We start from the raw sequence: 21,867 nt of genomic DNA on the forward strand, positions 1-21,867 counted from the left end.
TGGCCTCACTGCAGTGCCTTGGAGAGAGGAACTCCGTGTTGATCCATAAATTGCAAGGGGTAAAGATTCCCATGTATGGCTTCTCCAGAGTCAGATGCCCCTCAGTCCCCTTTCTTGAAGCTCTGCTAACTATTTCAGTCCTTTTGTGCCTGTGTAATGGTGTCAGGCTCTTCCCCTAAAGGTCAGGTTTTCAAAAACTCCTTGCACCAACAAACTACATGCAAGCACAGTTGGGCATGAAAACTGAGAATGTGTGAACATACCAGGATGTGCAAAGACAAGGTATGTGTGTGTTTGTGAATGAGCATCCAGGTGTGCCAGCATTGTTCAGTTAGCAGGTTTTGGCATTGCTCTCACACACAAACAATTTTCAGCTGCCTTTTCGTATTGAGTTATTGCATAATTTATTGCATCTAAATGAAGCTGGGATTTTTGTAATGTTCATGCACTAAAATAGTAACACTTGCATTTTGTTGACAGAAAGGGCTTCAAAATACTGTGATGAAACAGGAAATTGGTTCCGACATCCAGAGAGCAATCGGACTTGGTCCAACTATACACTGTGTAACTCCTTCACCTCTGAAAAATTGAAGGTAGGCTCTGATTAACATTTCAATATTTTCTGAGACTGATATTGAGCTGGGCGAACAGCACATTATCTGTGATAAATTTATATGATCTAAAGTTTAGCCAGAATATCGCAGATTAGCTGGAATCTTGACAATGTAAGAGATGATTCAATTACTTGGGTTTTTTTTGTGTACTGCGACTAAGGTATATGTTTTTATCAAGTATTTTAAATTATATATTGGCATGTGAATTCTGTGGGGAAAGGAGGTTGCTTCAGAATAAAAGCTTCTTAGATAATTATTATATTTCAGTGGACTATAGCAATCTTAGGCCCTTATCCTGGAAACCCTTGAATTTAATGTGGCTATTCACATGAGCACATTCATTTGTGTCGGTCTTTGCTGAAAGAGCAAACCCCCTGCAAGCCATGAATCAATGTGTTACTGTTGCTCTCTCCAAGAGATCATAGAGACACAGTAGATTCACTGTGCTTTTAATGTTTCATTTGAAGTTACTGTGACAAGCAACTCCAGCTGTTGATGGTATTTCTCCTGGGCTAAATCTTAGCATGACTTTAAAAAAAAAAACCAAAAAAACCCCCCACCTTTTCACAAGTAAAAGTCATTGCCCTGCATTCCAGCCCTTTGAAAATAAGTTGATATAAAGACACTGCTCAGCCAGAAGTCCTACAAAGCTGCATACACTTAACTTTAAACATGTAACAATTCCACTGAAATCAATGGCCCTACTTATGTGAGTAAAGTTAAATATGTGCATAAATTGTCTGCAGGATTAGGATGCTAACCTTGAGGAGAGAATTAAGAATACTGAACCAAAGGTGACAAAAAAAGAGACAAGGACCAAGAAATGTGAGGAAAAGCTTTAAAAAATATAAACTTAGGGGTGCTTATCAAAATCAACACGTTTCTGAAATCTGAGTGGAGCCCCAGAAAACTTTGATTACAGTAAATAATTTATGACTCCTTGGAATTCGAGAAGGAAAAGAGCCAGACCTTCATTTGTTTTTGTTTTCTAAACAGCTACCTAAATGTCTGGTTATACTTAGTAACGGACCATTCTACAGCGTATTGGAAAGATCTATTGGACTGATCTGAGATGATTTTTCTTTACCATAAAGAACCATCGGTGTAAAATGTGCTAACCTATGTGTGACACAGACAATTATAGTAACAACTATTATAGTAATAGTAACAACTTGAGGTCCCAAAGGCATTGAATAAAAGGACTGTGAAAACGTCATTTTTCTAGATATTAGCACAATACCGTCAGGAAAAAATGTAGTTCTGTTATCTATTAAGCATGCCTTCCAGAAGAAGAATTTTGAACATAATTCAGCCAAAGTGCAGATAAAATACAAAGGAAACTTTTGCATATGTTAGGTCTTTCTGTATTTTCCATTTTATTTTTCTGCAGCAGGATCCCATCTCTATAATTATGCCAAGTTGGCCGCTTACCTTTAATCCATATATTCCTAAACCAAGAGTGTGCTTAATTTATAAACTTCTATCCAGTATATACTGCTAATCTCATTAGTATTGGAATAAGAGGTGTTATTTTCTAAGATTACCTTTAACAAAGTGTTCCTTCCAGTTAAGAAATGTTGAAAAAAGTGACCATCAAAAGTATTTCATTTAGTAGCATTCCATACTGAAGACAAAAAGCTATATACAAAGCTTTATAAATCCTAAATGGGAGATGAGATAGAACAAGGTGGAGTTTTTAGGAATACAGAGTTACTAGAACAGTTCAACATATGTCCTGATTTAATAGGAGATACCAAATATTCTATATTTGTAGGATATAGCCGTTCATTAGTCTACACTGCAGAGGCTATTAGAGTTGTGCAGAGACACTATATGATGTATTATTTGACAGTCCAATGCATTCAGATTTGCCTTCATTTTATTTTTAGAAATCTGCATTGAACAAACACACAGTATGCTTTTATGGTGTTATCACAAATGTTATTGCTGACTTTGAGGTAATGTGTTTAAAAATGCCTTCATAGCCCTAAAATGAATGTTTGACAGTTTGAACAGGTTTCAGTCTTTCAGGATAAACACACACAAACATACTTGGTACTTTCATTTGTATGTTAATACCCATAGTTCTTTTCCATTTTATAGCTGGTTCACAGCAATCTTGGTGTACAAGAGTAACAACAAATCAAAAAGTTTAGGGATGGCTTCTGTGTGAACTAAGTTCTGGCTATGAAGATGTGCTAACTAGGACATGCATAAAACCAACAGCATAACTTCAGCAAACAGTCAAGGAACGAAAAGGAACATACATGAAAAAATAGTATTCTAATCAGATAGTCAAGAAAGTTACCCTGTCCTCACTCCATCCTACCCTCTTCTATGTGGAGTTTCTATCACCACCAGAGCAGCTAGCCTAGCATTTGCACTCTCCACCCATACTGTGGCTGATCACTGTGTAGGAACATAAAAAGGTGGAAGGCTCCTTGCACCCTCACTACTGTGTGTGCAGAAACAGTCAAACTCCAGATTATACATTCAAATAGGCTTATATACACTGTGGCCACTATACAATACTCTGGTAGGTACCAATAATCTGGCCAATTATATTTACACCCACATTATGTCCACTAAGATGTCCAGAACTGTGTAAAGTGACACCAGTGTAAACAAACAAACAAAAAAACTCCCAGTCCTGCTCCCATTTAAGCCACTGGCAGCCGGACTTGACACCATAACTGTAAAATGGCAAGAGCATTGAGTAGTTTAAAAAAATACCCCTGCGCCGTGAAGAACTAATTTTTCTGCTTTTTTTTTAAATGAAACTGCAAATTGTGTTCATAACTCCCATAAATTTAGAGTCACATGCAGCACGACTAAAGAAAGCTGGGTAATCAGAAGCTAGCTAGATGCTAACTGAAGATGAGTGATCTCAAAGTGTTGTTGAAACACCCCTTCTCCCTCAATTCTTCCCACCTTGCCAGAAACACAGGAGGAAAAGGGAGGGCAGTGGGGCAGTGATGAATAGGAAAACAATGCCTGAAATGCTGGTATGGTACTTAAGTATTTTGTGGAGGAGGACGTTCCTTTAAAAAGAGTTCATTTAATTATTTAAGACGAAAAAGGGAAATTCTTGTGTGGAACAAAAGAAGAACTAATGAAGCATCTCCAGACAGAAAGGAAGCCTAGCAGACCAGCTAATAAATGATTTCTCAGAGTATGCTACTAAAATATCAGTCCTTTCATTAAAGAAGGTAATAGTGGAGACTTCCCAGCTGCCCGTTTCCAGAAATCATTCTATAGCTCAAGGACACTCAAGGGCTTGGCCAAGAACACATATGACATTTGAATAATGCAGCATTCTATAGCCAGTGCTGTTGCATGTGATTTTGTTTCAGTAGTAAATTGACAGCAAATGAAACATGAATAAGCCTATTTTATATTTTGGTGATATCGACCAGGTGTCTGTTTTTCCTGCCACTTATAATAGCTTTTGATTGGTGTAACGCCTATTGGCCAGGCAGTTTCACTGGATTTACATCAGTCTGAGAGCAGAATTTGTCCCATGGACTTACTTCTTCGTATTGGTGTAAGTGAGAGGAGACTCAGACATGGGAAGTTTAATTAACACAAATTGTTTTTCCAAAGTATTTTTTGAAGAATGTGCCATGTGTTTTGAGTGGCATTTGCAATATGGATCTGATTTTTTGTTCTAATAAATCTAATTGTTTCCCCTTAAAGTTAATTGGAATTTTGCCATTGCCTTTGGGGGCAGAAGCAGACCCTGCTTGTGAAAAAACACTTAATCTCATCTCCTTACTTTTAGTCATGCCTTTTAATGTATTGTGAATGTTTCAGGAGTATCTCAAATAAGCTTCTAAATCAAAATAAATCAGAATTGTTTGGCTGGTTTTGCAAATTCTTGCGCACAATAAGAATTAAATTGCTCCTTGCTAGTTTTTCACGTTTTCTTTTTTTTTTTATTCCAGATGGCATTCATACTTTATTATATGGCTATAGTAGGCCATGCTTTGTCTATAACTTCACTGTTGATTTCCCTGGGGATTTTCTTCTATTTCAAGTAAGTGTTTCTTTCAGCTTCTGCTTTTTTTCTTCTCTGACATATTACCAAATGCTAGGAGTGTTTGTGGGAATACAGGGGGACTTGACAGTTATGATCACTTCTTATTATTGTTCCTGATAATACGGGAAGAAATTTATATGCCCAGTTCTTGTGCCAACTAATCTTAAAGTACCTGATCGCAGGAGGATCTCTCCAATGTACAGGGATCTTTCAGTAGTGCATATTGCCTGGATCGTATATCACTATCCTCTCTATGGTTGGCATCCGAGGTGTGGCCAGTAGAACGGTGGTGTGACTGGGGATTCATTAGGCCTCACTGATTCACCAGTTGCCTATTGGCTCTTTGAGTGTGCTGGTAGCTATTGTAATACCAAAGGATCCTACTGGGTTATAATTTGGGGTCCACCATTCTCTGACCTCAGTTGTATAATACTCCTCATCAATTGCTGATCTGGGCCACGGACCAGAAACCCAGTGAACCTGAAACAAATTACATAGGGTGTAATCATCCTCTGAATCCTACTGGAGGTTATAAAGTGAGATCTTGTGGAAGGAGTTTGAAAGGGTCTTGATGTTCATAAAAATATTTGCAACATCTGTATAGCAGCTTAATTAGGACAATAAAATTGTATACTTCACAGTGTAAGTCTGGCATATAGCTTTTTATGAAATATCTCTGTCGAAGTGGCAAAGGTATCTCCCTGGGTTCAATTCTGCTTCAGATATATATTCACAATTTCCATTAACTTCAGTGAGAGTAGTATAGGGCTATTGGAGGACAGAACAGAGCCTGTTGTTTTCAGTAAAGAGAAATGGTAGTCACTAGGGCTGTCAAGTGATTACAAAAATTAATCGTGATTAATCACACGATTAAAAAAATCCATCATGATTAATCAAGCAATTAATCGCACTGTTAAACAATAATAGAATACCATTTATTTAAATATTTTTGGATTTTTCTACATTTTCAAATATATTGATTTAAATTACAGTACAGAATACATTGTGTACAGTGCTCATTTCATATTTTATTTATTTCAAGTATTTGCACTGTAAAAAAACTAAAGAAATAATATTTTTCAATTCACCTAATACAAGTACTGTAGTGCAATCTCTTTATCATGAAAGTTGAACTTACAAATGTAGAATTATGTAAAAAAAAACTGCATTCAAAAATAAAACAATGTAAAATTTTAGTCAGCAAGTCCACTCAGTCCTACTTCTTGTTCAGTCAATCGCTCAGACAAACTAGTTTGTTTTCATTTTCAGGAGATAATGCTGCCCTCTTCTTGTTTACAATGTCACCTGAAAGTGAGAACAGGCATTCTCATGGCACTGTTGTAGCTGGCGTCGTAAGATATTTAGGTGCCAGATGTGCTAAAGGATTCATATGTCCCTTCATGCTTCAACCACCATTCCAGGGACATGCATCCATGCTGATGACGGGTTCTGCATGATAACAATCCAAAGCAGTGCGGACCGAAGCATGTTCATTTTCATCATCTGAGTCAGATGCCACCAGCAGAAGGTTGATTTTATTTTTGGTGATTCGAGTTCTGTAGTTTCCGCATCGGAGTGTTGCTTCTTTAAGACTTCTGAAAGCATGCTCCACACCGCCTCCCTCTCAGATTTTGGAAGGCACTTCAGATTCTTAAATCTTGGGTCGAGTGCTGTAGCTTTCTTTAGAAATCTCGCATTGGTACCTTGTTTGCATTTTGTCAAATCTGCAGTGAAAGTGTTCCTAAAATAAACAACATGTGTTGGGTCGTCATCCGAGACTGCTATAACATGAAATATATGGCAGAATGTGGGTAAAACAGAACAGGGGACATACAATTCTCCCCCAAGGAATTCAGTCACAAATTTAATTAACACATTATTTTTTTAATGAGCGTCATCAGCATGGAAGCATGTCCTCTGGAATGGTGGCCGAAGCATGAAGGGACATATGAATCTTTAGCAAATCTGACACGTAAATACCTTGCAATGCCGCTACAAAAATGCCATGCGAATGCCTGTTCTCACTTTCTGGTGACACTGTAAAATAAGAAGAGAGCAGCATTATCTCCTGTAAATGTAAGCAGATTTGTTTGTCTTAATGATTGGGTGAACAAGAAGTAGGACTGAATGGACTTGTAGGCTCTGAAGTTTTACATTGTTTTGTTTTTGAGTGCAGTTATGTAACACAAAAAATCAACATTTCTAAGTTGCACTTTCAGAACAAAGAGATTACACCACAGCGCTTGTATGAGGTAAATTGAAAAATACTATTTCTTTTGTTTATCATTTTTACAGTGCAAATATTTGTAATCAAAAATAATATACACTTTGATTTCAGTTACAACACAGAATACAATATATATGAAAAGGCAGAAAAACATCCAAAATATTTAAGAAATTTAATCGGTATTCTATTGTTTAACAATGTGATTTAAAACTGATTAATCGCGACTTCATTTTTAATCGTGTGAGTTAACTGCAATTAGTTGACAGCCCTAGTAGTCACCCTAACTAAAAAACAGCATTTTTAAGAGTTTAAGTACCCCAATTTGTTCTTACCTAACTTTTCATTGTATTTAGAGTATCATAGATACCAATGTATGGTAACTCTTGGTCAGTGATGACTTCTTAATGCGGCTGCTGTGTGTGTGTGTGTGTGTGTGAGAGAGAGAGAGAGAGAGAGCGCACACGTGAATGCAAATTACAAGGAAAATGTTCAAACATAAAGGTGAATCATTGGGGAAGATCCTCATCTGGGGTAAATCTGCGTTGATGTCACTGAAGCTATGCTGATTTACACCAGAAGTGTTGTTGTTAAGCAACATTAGTACAGTACTTGCTTTCATCGTTCTATAATAAACTAAACCTGCAGCACTGATAGTGCATATTCACAAATATTTTGACGAAACAGAAGGAATGACACAGACAAGTTTTAAAAAAACTTCTGGGGTTAGGGACCAGGTCCACAGCTGATACTATACCAGTCAACACCAGGTGAGGATCCATCCCCAGAACTCTAACTCACAAATAGGGAAATGTGGACCATCATAGAATATCAGGGTTGGAAGGGACCTCAGGAGGTCATCTAGTCCAACCCCCTGCTCAAAGCAGGACCAATCCCCAATTTTTGCCCCAGATCCCTAAATGGCCCCCTTAAGGATTGAACTCTCAACCCTAGGTTTAGCAGGCTAATGCTCAAACCACTGAGCTATACCATCCCTCCTCCCCCCCACAGCACAACACAACCAAAACTAATCGTAGGACAACTGCAAATTTCAAAGACTAGTTAAATATTTCCAAATCTGCATGATAAAAAGCCACTCAGAAAAGCTTTCTCCACTCCACACTACAACAAAAGCATGACAATTTTAAAAGTATGTCTGCATCAGAACAAGTAATGCGCACAATTATATCCTACTGGAATTTCAGTTCCAGAATAAGTTTGCATCTTTCAAGAGCTGAACAGAAAGAAAGCAACATCAAAACCAATGAAGCTAATTGCAAAACGTATATATAGAAGACTTCAAGAGTATGGAAAACAGGAAATATGACAAACATCTTTTTCTCTAAAAAGGTTCTTATACAGTGCATAAGAAAGAGTAATTGCACAATAATGACAACCAGTAGTAATTAAAAATCTGCCAGCTTTTTATTATAAACCCGTATTTATTTGGAGATGATAATTTAGTCTTAAAAATTCACGTCAGGCTAAAACAAACCATCCATTAGTTATGCTGGTGCACAAACCAGGATGATTTGGTGTGACAAGGTGCCATATCATTTTCAATATTTTTAGTACTGGGAAGTGATTGAAAGCCAATTTGGAAGCAGTCAAGGAAGTTCTGTTGGGAGAGTAGGTCAAAAAGATGGGAAAAAATCTTGCTCTCCAAATCTGTCAAAGAAAATCATGTTGAAGATGAGATGGTAGTTTAATCAGTGAAGAGACCGGAGTGGAGGAGGGATAGAAAGATAGAGTAGTTTTGTTTATGGGGGAGAGAGAGAGACCCACTGGCATGGACTATTTAATGATTGATGGCAGTGATTTGAAATACATGGGTAGCGAGGCAATAGTTCTACACAGCTAAAGATCTAATCTTAGATATGTGTCCCTTACCTTTGTTTACAGCTTCTAGACAGCTTGATGAAGGGTAGGTACGTTAGAAAGATAGACGTTAGAGGTGTACAAGGGAGAAAACTGTTTCTTTTAGATAAAATTGTGCTCAATTTAAAATGTGTTAATTTTGCTTGCGTTTCTTTGATCCAAATTTCACCTGCATACATATTGGCAATATCCAAAGCATATGGGTCAGCTCCTCAATTAGTGTAAATCAACTTATCTTCTTTGAGATCTTCGGAGCTATGCCACTAGCTGAGAATATGGCCCTGAGTCTAATAGACATACTAATAGAATTATAAAGATATATAAGAAAAAACACTTTTTGTTTGAATTTGCAAATTCTTATCCAATTCTGAAGTGACTAAACTTTGAATTTGTTTTACAAAATTCAGCCAAAGGTATTAAAGGAGAGCTGAGAAGGAACATGGGTATGAAAACCGTATTTACTATGAGAAAAACTGCTCAATATTTTGTGAACTATTCACTTTACTGGCACTTTTGTGATAGGGCAAGATTCCTCTCTCTTTCTTATAGTTATAAACAGCGGCTCTATGAAGGCCAGTACTAGGCATTTGTCTATTCTTTAACTTTCTAATGCAGTGTCACAAAATTCTACGCTCCCACTCATCCTGGGAGACCAGTTTTTTTAAGGCCCCAATTTGATTCTGTGAACATAGAACATAGGACTGGAAGGAATCTCCTTTATTGAATTCAGTCCCCTGCTGTTGCAGGCAATCCCATGCTGTGCTTTGTTTAACTTGACTATCTTTAGTTTAGTTTAGTTTCAAAGGGGCTACTCACAGTAGTAAAGTTAAGCATGTGCATACGTGTTTGCAGGATCAGTGCCTTAATGAACAACTAAAATATAATTAGTCTTTTCAGTACCATTATCCTCAGATAACGTGGGTGATAAGATTTTGTGCCTGGTAAATTTCTGACAATTTTGCAAGGCAGCACTAATGTATATGTGAGTTGTAGGAGTGTGGCGTTAGTGTTTTGTCTTAAATTGATTTGCCAGCAAAATGACTCAGAATCGAACATAGTCTCCTCACTCACCACACGACCATGACTGTAAATTGCTTTCATTGTTGGCTTCTTTTCTTTTCTGTCCTAAAGACAACTGTAATTATCCTGTCGTATGTAGGAGTGAACTTCAGCGTTCCAGCCCCTGCAAGAGCATGTTCATTTATATAACATACCAAACTAAAGTGAGATACCAATATTATATGATAAGGCTTTTTCATTTTAGACTCCGGGACATGCCATTTTATATAGAAAACCCAAAATCCTGTCTTTACCCAGGGGACTAATTCCATTGAAGTTCTTACTCACACAAGTAAGGCATACAGGATTTTACCTCCAACAGAAAACATCCAGCAATTTCAAATTATTTTATAACCTCAGTGAGAGGGAAAGGACATGATTTGCATACACTGCTCTCAATTACTGTGTGATTTTTATATATCCCAGGATTTCTAGTAAAAAAAACAAATCCAAAATTTGCCCATTGGAGAATCAACTCTAACCAAATCACGAACTTGATTTTGCAAGTTCTGACTAACCACAGTAATAAACCTGTGATCTTCAAGAACTCTTGCCCTCCTCCACCATGATATGTAATGCAGGATCTAGTCATTCATTTCTTATGTGCCTTGTCTTCAACAAGAGTTTACAGTTCAGTAAGAAGGAATGGTTGATGAGGCCCCTGTTCTCAACAGCATTTCTATTTCCCAAGCTAGTGCTTCTCTGAACTAAAATTTCCAATTTTGAAAGCACAAAATTTCATTGATTTCCACCTGTTTCTTTATCTCACTCCAGTAATTTAAAACAAAGCACTTTTCAATACACTAATTCAATTACTTCATTTAGTCAGCTAGGAAGATAAGGAATCATGGAAAACCACACAAGGTATAGTTTCATGCCTGGATATTTGGATCTTAAAATCTTCTAGGATCTTTGTGCTGCTCTGTAAATAAGCCATGTGAACCTTTGGTTAAAAGAATGAAAGTACTCTAGCTAAAAGTCTAGGACCAAAAAGTTGACCTACTTTGAGCCTGTGCCATTGTGCCTGGGGGAAGCCTTTCAAAATTAAACTACAAATTCATCCATTTTTATTTTTAAAGCAATAGCCACTATCTCTGTGAACCTTACAAATTCTCCATACACATTTTTCCTCAGGTCTGTATCCGCAGCAGTAGTTCATGTACAAACACATTGGCTCAGAGCTACAGCTTTGTCAGAGCTTTTTTAAAGCCACTTTTGTGTTCTCCTGCTCCCCAGGACTGCTAGGGGCTAGTCCAGGCACTGGTAGAAGACTTAGGGCTATTTTAAATTAGGCAGAATTGCCACAGGCCTCAAGAGGCCATTCCACAGCTGGCTATAGGGAGAAAGAAGTACACTCTGGCCATGGCAGCTCCCTCCTTGAACTCTTCCCCTATATCATAGCCAGGAGAGTGAGCTGTGTAAAGCCAGCTATATCACCTGGGAATTCTTCCACACCAGGGAAATTCCTAGTTGATGATATAAATCAGCTTTCTGACCTCTTTGTGCCATTGGAGCAATGCAAAAGGGCTGAAGCCCAGACCAGTTACGGCCATCTGTTCTTCATTCTGTGCAGACATCAATCGATGCAAAATCAAAGCTGATTTGGTATGACAGGACACTATATAAATGTAAGTTGTTGTTAGTATAAGTTCATTCCTCCATTCTCTCCATTTCAAAACTATGGTGAAAAATCAGTGTTTGTAAAAAAAGGCAAAATTAGGTGAGTAAGAAGAAAGTGTTTCAAACTTACAAACAATAAAAAATAAAATGATAAACATCGTTTAATAAGGTCTTTTAAGTACACTAAGTACTGTCCCTGAGCAAAACACCATCATTCTCTTCAACAAAGCATTATCTTAATGTGCCACTTGAAATTACCTAGGGCACAAGTAATCTTTCTTTTTTACATTAAATATTTAGTGCACTTCAGGAACATAATGTTACAACTACTTGTTCATGTCATCCTACTCCACTAATACCACCAGAGTTGTCGGTTACCATTAAAGTCCACATTTGCTAACAGTTACCTTACAATGGTATCCACCACTGCCACAGTATTCTCCTTCTCTTAGGGCTAGTCTACATTTACCGGTAGATCGGCACTGCTGCAATCAATGCAGCAGGTGTCGATTTAGCGGGTCAAGTGAAGACCCGCTAAATCGATGGGAGAGCACTCTCAGATAGACTCCGGTAATCCACCACTCTGAGAAGAGTAAGGGAAGTCAACAGGAGAGTGTCTCCCGTTCACACAGTGCGGTAATTCAACCTAAACTACGTCAACTCCGGTTACATTATTCACGTAACTGGAGTTAGGTTAACTTACTGCAGTAATATAAACAAGGCCTTAGAAAAGATGATATTTCTAGCGATTGAGTAGTTACAGTGGGCACATGTTGACATCTGTATAGTTTCTACTGCAGTTGTATCTGATTATCTGTTTTTTGGGAGGGTTGTGATGATGTGTGCATAGGTATGATGGTAATAATACCATCAAATCCATCAAGATATTAAGGGAAGAAGCAACATTTCTAATGCCTAGGGCACAGGACTGGGAATCAGGACTCCTTGTTTCTCATGATAGCTCTTTGACTGACCCACTTTCCAACCTTGCATATCCATTTGACTTCTCTGCGCTGGTATAGCCATCTCTCAGATTTGTATTTAACGAGCTCACAGAAGTTTCCTGAGCCTTAACTAATTAGTGTTTGTGAAGTGCTTCAAAATCCTTGGATGAAGTGTACTACAACGTAAATGCAAAGCATTAATGCTACCTGGAATCTCCATTGGTTACTTCACCACCGAGACCCAGTCACAGAAATGATCATTAAAATGATCATCATTAGAAAACAGGAAGAGGCACTTCAGAAATTCTTCAGAACTAGTGGCAGTAAAATTACAACTAGTACAGCAGGCAGCTGCCAGCCTACTGTGTAAAAAAGCTTGTGAGAGCATATCACAAGAATCCTATGCAAATTCTACTGGCTACATTTTCCTTTTTCAACTGACGTCCAAATATGCAAGGTCTTTGGGGGATAAGGGTGTGTGGAGAAAGAGAATAAAATTACTTTTTATTCTGAAATGCTACTTTTAGTCATGTTTTGGCACTTAGACCCCACATGGTCGATGATTTGAACTATGCTAGAGAGAAGGACAGGCAAACAGAGAGTAGCACCAGAAACTTGGATTGAAGTAATAGAGCCCTTGGCTTTAGACTCTGTGCAAGACAGCTTGCATGTGTGGCTGTTAAGTGAACATGAGCTCAAGTTCCCTCATGCATCCACAGTCCTTCACTGCCAGACACATTTTTTCCCTACTTTGGGACTATGTGGTGTCTTGGCTGTTGGCAGTGGCTGCACTACCTAAAGGGATATAGTGATTCAGTAGTGACTGGTACTATATTTACCATTTCTGGGTGACCCTGTGAGCTAGAAGGGAGAGCTTTCTAACCCTGGACCAAATAACAGGTGTGGCACTCATTGCACTTATGTGACTCCTGTGCAAAACAAATTCATTCCAATAAACTCTCACCCCTGAGAAGCCCCAGAGGACCGGCATTGTGACAATACTTGCAAGCCATTAAAAGAAATGACGTCACACTCTGTCCCCACAGACTAGCACAGAGGAGACCACAGCAGCAGAGTTAGTATTTCAGCGCACACTTTCTCCATGCCAACACCATGGGACTCAATGCTCTTTTTTAATTTGTGGTGTCATCTGACCCCAGTTCACAACAGGGGCCAATGCTCCTGACAGTGGCCCTCCCAGAATCACTAACAGGAAACTGGAGTTAGATCTATTAGAGTCAGTTTACTTCTTTTTTTAGACAGAGCATTCTGGATGCACACACCAACCTGTAGCATGCACATGCATGCATGCTCGCACAGCCCCACCCATGCACGCGCGCACACACACAGACAGAGCAGTGGATTTTAAATGGAAGCCTGCCATCAGTTCAAATGGCTCCTTGTAGCGTGCAGAGTAAGAGTTCCCTCAGCTACAGTTAGCTGTTTACCTGGTTCACTTGCTGATCATTCATTTACCTAGCAGTTTTGCCTGCTCACTTTCAGTTACCATAGGGCCCCACTGAGGTTAGACCTTCTTAGTAAAGACGAGCTGAGGAGGTGATGTTTAGATTCAGATGTGAATTAGCTTTTGGCTAGAGATCAGGTCTGAGGCCAAATCAAGGCTATGGTAATGATTTGCTGGTACAGAAATATGAGCTGTTCTTGTGAGATTTTACCCTAAATGGTGGAAATCCTGAAAAAAGCAGCAAATCATCTAAGATTTCAGCCACATCTGAACAGAAAAAGAGGCCTATTCTGGTGCGTGATCTGAGCTGGAACTATGCAGGATACGAAACCAAATCTCCCTGAAATTGAAGGGGATTCCAGTCCAAGGTTCCCACCCTGGCTCATCACTAATTCCTAAAGTATCAACTAATTTTTATCTGAATGTTTGAGATATTCAGTTTCCAGAGAGCAGTTCCTTGAAAACAGTATTCCTTCTGTTCAGAATTTGCATTCATGCACATCTGTAATAATTATTAGGGTTCTGCTTCACCACTTAACATTTCTGGTGCTGTGAAAAAACCAACCTCTAGGGTACTGAATCTAAGCTGATAGCTCCTCACAGCATGGTCTGGAAAGCATGTGGTGCTAAACAGGTGTAAAAATAAAAAAATAAAAACTTTGCTGTGTCCCATGGCTGCAATGCTAGGCATGTGTTTTCTGACTGACTGTTGCCAAAGGGCATTCTTGAGAAACAGTTGCCAGTATGTGCTTGTTAAAGTGACATCAGAATAAAAGCACTGATTTACAACTTGTGGTACATATTTTTCAGGAGCCTCAGCTGTCAAAGGATAACACTGCATAAGAATTTGTTTTTCTCCTACGTTCTTAACTCTGTGTTTACCATCGCCCACCTCATCGCAGTAGTGCCTAATCCAGGCCTTGTAAAAAGGGATCCCGTAAGTATTTAATTATTCCTTTCTTTTACAGAACATAGCTAAACAAATCCACCATGGATACGTTTGTAAACGATAGCCTTGCAGTGCACTAGGTCAAAAATACAGGACCAAATTCAGAGAGACTTACACAAGCATATCTCCCATTGGCAGATACTTGCTCAATAAGAATCTCAGAATTTGTCCTGAGGAGTATAAGGCTTTGAAAGTAAAGTAATTCTGTTAGCAGCATGGCCTTGCTGGAATGTTGAGAGAGAATTTGCACAGTCCATTGAGCTAGAGTTCCAGGACTTCATCGGTACAGTTCAGCAGGGAGCTCAAAAGTTAAATCACTTTTCTGTCTCTCTGATCCTGGCCTGCAGTCCTATTCCCAGCATAGAGTGACTCTACTTTACATTGGCTAACAATGGCTCCTGAAGGGTAGAGTGGCCCTGCCTATGCGGCCTTTCTCCCAGACATGCCCTCTATCGGAGAGTGGGGATGGGGAGTAAAGTGGCCACCATATGGCTCTATAATCCTTGGGGACTTCCCCAGGCAGGGGAACTCTTGGGGCACCAATCCACTGGGATTCTGGGTGCTTTGTACTGTTGAAGCAGGGACCAGTATCCAGTCCAGTTTTCATTGTTTACCAAACTCTTCCCAGTAGCCAATAAAGCAAGGCACAAGCTCAGTTCATTTTCAGTACCATTAGTCCTCTTTAGGTAGATGAAGGAGCTTTGCATATTGTTGGACTCTGCCAGTCCATCAGCTGATAAATATTTCAAAAATTTGTGTTAAACACAAATGGCCTGAGTCTGACCTTACTCACATTAGGAGTAACTCACCCCAGTCCGATAGAGCTGCAGTAGCGTACACTGATACACAATGTCAGGCCTGTGATCTCTAAAGTTATGTCATAACATTTATCAGTTTGTCTTCTAGTAGGATATTTAAATTATGGCTTAATCATTTCTCTAGATCTAAGTTTCAAAAAGTGATTAAATACTATCACGGTATTACCTTCTTATATGCATCTTTCAACATGTGCTACCAGTTAATCAAGATAATTAAAGTAGTATGTGAACAGACTACAGAAAAATCTGATCCGTTTCAGGGGCCATCTGGAGATTAAAAAATAGAACAGAAAAAGAAATCAAACACATTTCATTCTACCTTACTGCATATTTTGTTTCCATATTCCTATGTTTCCATTTTACGCAAAGGGTATGATAAAAATACTCTTGATATTTGAAGATGAAGAGCTCGTACATGATAAGCAAAGCATTAACATCAGGCTGCTGAAATTTAAGTAGGAATAATTACCTCAAGCTCAGGTTAAATAACGATACTTCCTGGCAGAAGAGGTAAATTATCTAAATCAGAGTGCTTTTTAATAAATGTTGAGGTCACAGCTAGAAGGTTTGTGCATTGAGAGTTACTGTTGTATAAAGGAGACATGAGGCAAATATATGTAGATATTTAGGATCAGATCCTCATTTGGGATCAAATCCTGGCCCAGAAGTCAATGGAAAAGCTCCCATTTACTATAACATGCCAGGTTTCTTGGTGTAAGGTGGCATCGCTGTATTGAAGTTAATTGAGATACATCAGTTTGCACTGGCGATCTGGCCCTTAGTAACTATGATGATGAGTGCTACAGGAATAGCATAGATAGATACTTATGACTTCAGTGGGACTCCATATAAGTACAAAGATCTGTCCATGAAGAGCACCCTGCAAGATTGGGACCTTAATTAGTGTCTTAAATTAGAGAAAATTCTTTAGATTGGATCATACTTGAAAAGGAAACATATATACAAAGAAATTTACCTGGCCAGTACATTTCTGGCTTTCCACTGCTGTTACTGAAGATATTCATATGACTAAGCTCCAATTCAGCAAAGAGTGTAAGCACATGGTTAATTGCTTTGATGAATCAGAGCCTTATTCTGTGCCTTCTCCCTCACCATTAACTCTTCTTCTGCCTGATCCAGCAGTGAACTGCTCCCTAGTAGATAAGACATAAAACTAGAAGTCAGAAGACCTGAGTTCTTCTACTGACTAACAGGGTGATGTTGAGTGAGTCACATAACCCTTGAGAGTCTCAATTTCCATGTCTTTAAAAATAGGAAGGTAACAGAATTTATTTGCAAAGCACTTCAAAATCTGTGGTTAAAGAGCTCCCCACAAGTACTAAGCAATACATTATTTTATTATTATTATTCTAGTCTTCTCATACCATATGGCTGGAAAGAGAAAATGACCATTTGGGGGCATGTTCTCAAAAAATAATGAAAATCTTTTGAAAATGTAATAAATGTATGTTTAAATCACACCAGAAATACTCCTGTTCACTTTTCACTTCGTAGTAATTTAACAAAGCAAATAAAGGTTTTATATATTGCTTTGATTTATATTTGTTACACCTGCCATTTTTTAAAAGTCCATTTCAGATGATTGCTTCCGACTTTTTGTAGTTTGCAATGTTTGTCCTCATTTCTCCTGTGGTTCTTCCCAGCTTGATGGACACATGGGTTAGTGCATCTCATGCATCAGAAATACGCAGGCAGACATATCATAGTGTGGAGGAGGAATTGCTATACCAATGGGAATTTCAAACAGTCACAGATATCCATTATTTAATGACCAGATATAGATGTGGCGTAGGTAGCATTTATTTATTCTGCACCGTGGAAAAATACTTTAAGAATAAATGTTATTCCACCTCATTCCTTGGGCATTTTTCCCTTCTGGAAGTTTCAGAGTAGATTTTAAATATGAGGTAGCATGGAAAAGCTACTCCCAGTGAACTCCCATATATTTATGAAGATGTCAGTAACACCAATGGAAGACAACAACAAGAAGGAAGAAAGAAGCCTGTCTTATGTAATGGATGCTGAGGGGACGAGACCAGGAAACAAGTCCTTGTTTCCCTAACCGTAAAGACACATTCTCTTCCTACGGAGCCTTTTACTATCAAGAGACCAGGTTCCAATGCATACACCTGGACCTGGAAAGAATCTATTATACCCTGCCCCTTGGATATGTTCCTTAGCACTGATTTAAACCCATTTTGTGGCAATTCCATCAATGTAAAATGGTAAGTGAAACTGCTTCTTAAATGTATTTATTATTATGCTTTTCTTTTTCTTTTGTTCTATCTTATTATTTGATTCTCTTTTTATTCTTGAATTTATGTGGACCTAAACTGATGGAAGAGAAAAAGGATACAAACCCTGGCTTCCCAGGATGAGGGGAAGAAGAAGAGCAAAGAGTCTATGGACAATCGAATAAAGAGATATAGCAGTGTATATGTGTGTATATATGTATAATGCTATGAAACTAAATTCCTTTTTTCACATTGAAACTAACGTGGCAGTTGTCAGATATCTTTGTAGCTGAAATAACCAAGAGTTTCTTTGCCACTGAGGCAAAAAATGACCAATAAAACCTTGTAAAACGGCCATTCCAGTATTTTCTTCGTGTTGGTGACAAATGTAAAACTGGAACATTTGCACATTGTCCGAAACAGCTAAAGCCCCTCCCCCTTATCAAGCTATTGAAAATCCTGAACACTGAGATCTGCACTTTAGCTGAAGTGCACTGGCCAGGAATGAGTGAAAAGAAAATCGAAGATGATATGATTTTTTTTCCTCAGGCTGCCCTAACAGGTTGCTCTAGCACAGGTGGGCATTGTACTTTCATCCAATGCCTGATGATTGCAGGATTGGTGAGTGATTAATGAGTGACTTAGCACCATCTGATTCTGTACCAGCTGTGGGCATCTTACCATCATCGCAGTGTAATGATCCAACCAAGGCCAACAATGTAGCTGCAGATATTTTTTTTTACCAGCAACTGTGGTCACTCTTTAATGACACTCTGGAAAGAAATGTCATCACGATACGGGGTGACTTTATTTTCCTGCATGCAGGAAAAATTACATCAGGTCGCGTATACTCAGGAAGTTTGGTATTGGGCAGAAGAACAGGAGTGTGCAGCAACTGCTGGAATTTGCAGCTGCCAACAACATGGTGATCTCTGACGGGCTCTTCCTTCAGCCAGAGATTCACAAGCAGACCTGATACCGCCCAGCTGGCTTCACTAGGACTGTTATTATTCATGTCCTCCTTAACAATCATTGGCGATTAACACTGGATGTTACAAGTTCACAGAAGTGCTGAACTTGACACTGACCATCAGCTTTTGCTGACAAAAGTGTGCCTGTGACTTCGATGACAGACGGTTAATGAGCTGAAATTAGTCTGATTCAGCCAAACACTCTTATTACAACCAAGCTATCAGACAGCTTTCCATTCTGAACCGTATAAGACTATTGAAGCCTTATGGAGTGAAGTCTCACTCCCCTGTCAGTGATGTTGTTTCAGGTTATCAGTGCTGACCTCTGCCAGCTTAGTGATGGGGCCCCAGCCCTTCAAATGACATGTATGAGTCAGGGAGTAAATGCTCACAGCTGTTGGCGCTAAGTAAAAAACAAGACTACCATTTGAGTCTTCAAAGACACGTGTTTCAGAGTAACAGCCGTGTTAGTCTGTATTCGCAAAAAGAAAAGGAGGACTTGTGGCACCTTAGAGACTAACCAATTTATTTGAGCATGAGCTGTAGCTCACGAAAGCTTATGCTCAAATAAATTGGTTAGTCTCTAAGGTGCCACAAGTACTCCTTTTCTTTTTTCCGAATACAGACTAACACGGCTGTTACTCTGAAACCTGTCATTATGCAAGGCACTGCATTTAGCCGTATGGAGTGGATATCTATCAACTGCATGAAAAAACTTGTACAGATACAGACAGACATCATCTTCCTTTCCAAATGCAAACTATGGACAAAGACATGTGTATGGAGAGCAAAAGCAAAGGCTGAGTGGGTTCAACTTTGGAAGGAAGTTTACTACTAGCTGCCACTCCCTATTCAACTTTGCGGTGTCTGCAAGGGAATGTGGCACCAGCTTCTCCAGTAAAGAATTAGGCTGGCAGCATCAGCCAGAGTCTGCAGAATCAATTGTATTGATGGGAAGACCGTGTCATGATGCTCTTCAATTGTCCATCACCTGCAGTCCCTCTTCCACTTAAGGTGACCAGATAGCAAGTGTAAAAAATCGGAAGAGGGGATGTGGGGTAATAGGTGCCTATATAAGAAAAAGCCCCCAAAATTGGGGTTGTCCCTCTAAAACCGGGACATCTGGTCACCCTACTTCCACTTGAAGAGGGGAAGGAAGTCACAGTAGAGCCACTTTCCTTCAACCAAGAAGGGATCTGGACCACAGTCCATGAGCTGAAGTCTGGGAAGGCACCAGGGGTTTGTAACATTACCCCTGAGATGCTGAAGACACATGACAGTATTATTGTACCACCATTCTGCTTTGGGATCTTTAATAAGCGAATGACATTGTCTTGTTGGCTCAGTTTGGTGAATCACTGTAACTAGGGGCTGATCTAGTCAGGCAAGAAGTTGCATGCATTGGACTGGTTATTAATCCAGATAAAACTAAGTCCCTGGCCATTACCATCCAACAGCCTCCAGCTCCAGATTACAACCAGGTCATGTTAACCTGTCCGGATGGGACCTCAAATATGTAGCAGCCCTCAAATATTTTGGCTGTCATAGATGGTGCTGGAGGATGCTCAAAAGATGTAGGTGCTCATATAACAGCTTCTGCTGCTGCTGCCATGTTTCATGCCTGCTCTGGGCCTGACAGCCTCCATGGATCCGTTGTAACATCAAGCTTGCTACGAAGCTGTGGATTTATAGAACCACAGTCATACCAACTCTGTTGTATGGAAGTGAGGAAGGCCAAAGAACACCGGACTAACATTTTCAATTCTCATCATATTCATCAGCTTTTCCATATCAAGTGGCAGGACAAGATTGGAAATGAGGATATTCTAAAATGAACCCAGCAACCTCCTCCATCAGCACTTCGGTTTTAGCTGCTTTCTTGGAATAGACCCCATTGGGCACTCCTAAGAGCATTGCTTTTCAGCCAGGTATGATATCTTGGAGTCCACAGGAAGTACAGCCACTCAGTGACTCTCATAGAGGAGGGTGCACTGTGCTTTCTTCAGGACTAGCATCACATGGTGTCCTCCCCATTCCTGCACATTTTGAAGAGGCACTAGCTGGGAGCAGACCTATCTCCAGCCCAATGATTGGGTGAGTGTGCATTGCTGATCTGCCCTGTCTAAGGAGTGCTGTGCAGGTACACCATGCCAAGTGCATTGCATGAAAAGAATTATGCCTCCAAGAGAAACCACATACCTCTTCCCCACTCCAGTCCAGCATTAGCATTGCCAACGGTGCATAAAAGGAAAGTGAAAGAACAGCACTAGAGCAAATATTCTCAATAGGTAAAAACTTTAACAACAAAATTTGTGGTATAAATAATATACCAAAAAATCATGACGAGCAGGATGCCATAAATAATCCCCCATTCACTCATTAAAAGTAGAGTCACCATCATTCAGCTCAAATGAGGTTTTCCTGTATCTGTATGAAAATATGGGGAGACACAGAAAGAAATGAACAGTGTATCATGACAAAGTGTGGAGAGGAAAGCTTATATGATTTATGGGACTAAAGTGCAATTGCCTGAGGGATAAACAGGGAATGAGAACCAGGAAAATAAAGGTGATGAGCAATATTGAAGAAGCAGAAATAATTGTAGCTCTTTTCTGAAGGTAACTATTATCTTCCTTGTTAGCACTGCAGCAGGCATCTTCTGCCTTTTCTTAGTTATGATTCTTTCTGAGGTAGCCTGACAGAGTCCTGAGGAATTTTTAAAATATAATTGTTTCAGTAACCGAGCCAAAAATGATCCCATTGAAGATAAATTGTAAAATTCCTATTAACTTCAGTATAACCACTGTTAGCCTCAAATTTCTGATTTGCTCAGTCTCTGCTGGACACAGCAAAGACTGGGGAGCCAGCAAGAAGTGCAGCTCCATGTAGTGGGGGTTGTTCTGTGTACTGTGTGCTGGATAATAACATGGGAGGACTCCATTTTTACTACACTAAACTGGCTCTTTATTAAAGCAACTATTCACAGAACTGCTCTATCTGCACTTTAGCATTCCTAGCTATGACTTCCTGG

At 39.3% G+C, this 21,867-nt stretch overlaps 1 protein-coding gene across 1 annotated transcript in view; it reads left to right on the top strand.

Annotated features, from left to right (window-relative positions):
• The window catches only part of CALCR (calcitonin receptor), a 266,191-nt gene that overhangs the window by 170,404 nt on the left and 73,920 nt on the right, over window positions 1-21,867 (top strand). The window contains exons 5-7 of the mRNA XM_027822731.3: window positions 481-593; window positions 4,559-4,650; window positions 14,654-14,780. Coding sequence (XP_027678532.1) covers window positions 481-593; window positions 4,559-4,650; window positions 14,654-14,780 — 332 coding nt within the window. The remainder of the gene's footprint in view (window positions 1-480; window positions 594-4,558; window positions 4,651-14,653; window positions 14,781-21,867) is intronic.

This window comes from Chelonia mydas, chromosome 2, assembly GCF_015237465.2.
Source record: "Chelonia mydas isolate rCheMyd1 chromosome 2, rCheMyd1.pri.v2, whole genome shotgun sequence".
Lineage (NCBI taxonomy): Eukaryota > Metazoa > Chordata > Testudines > Cheloniidae > Chelonia > Chelonia mydas.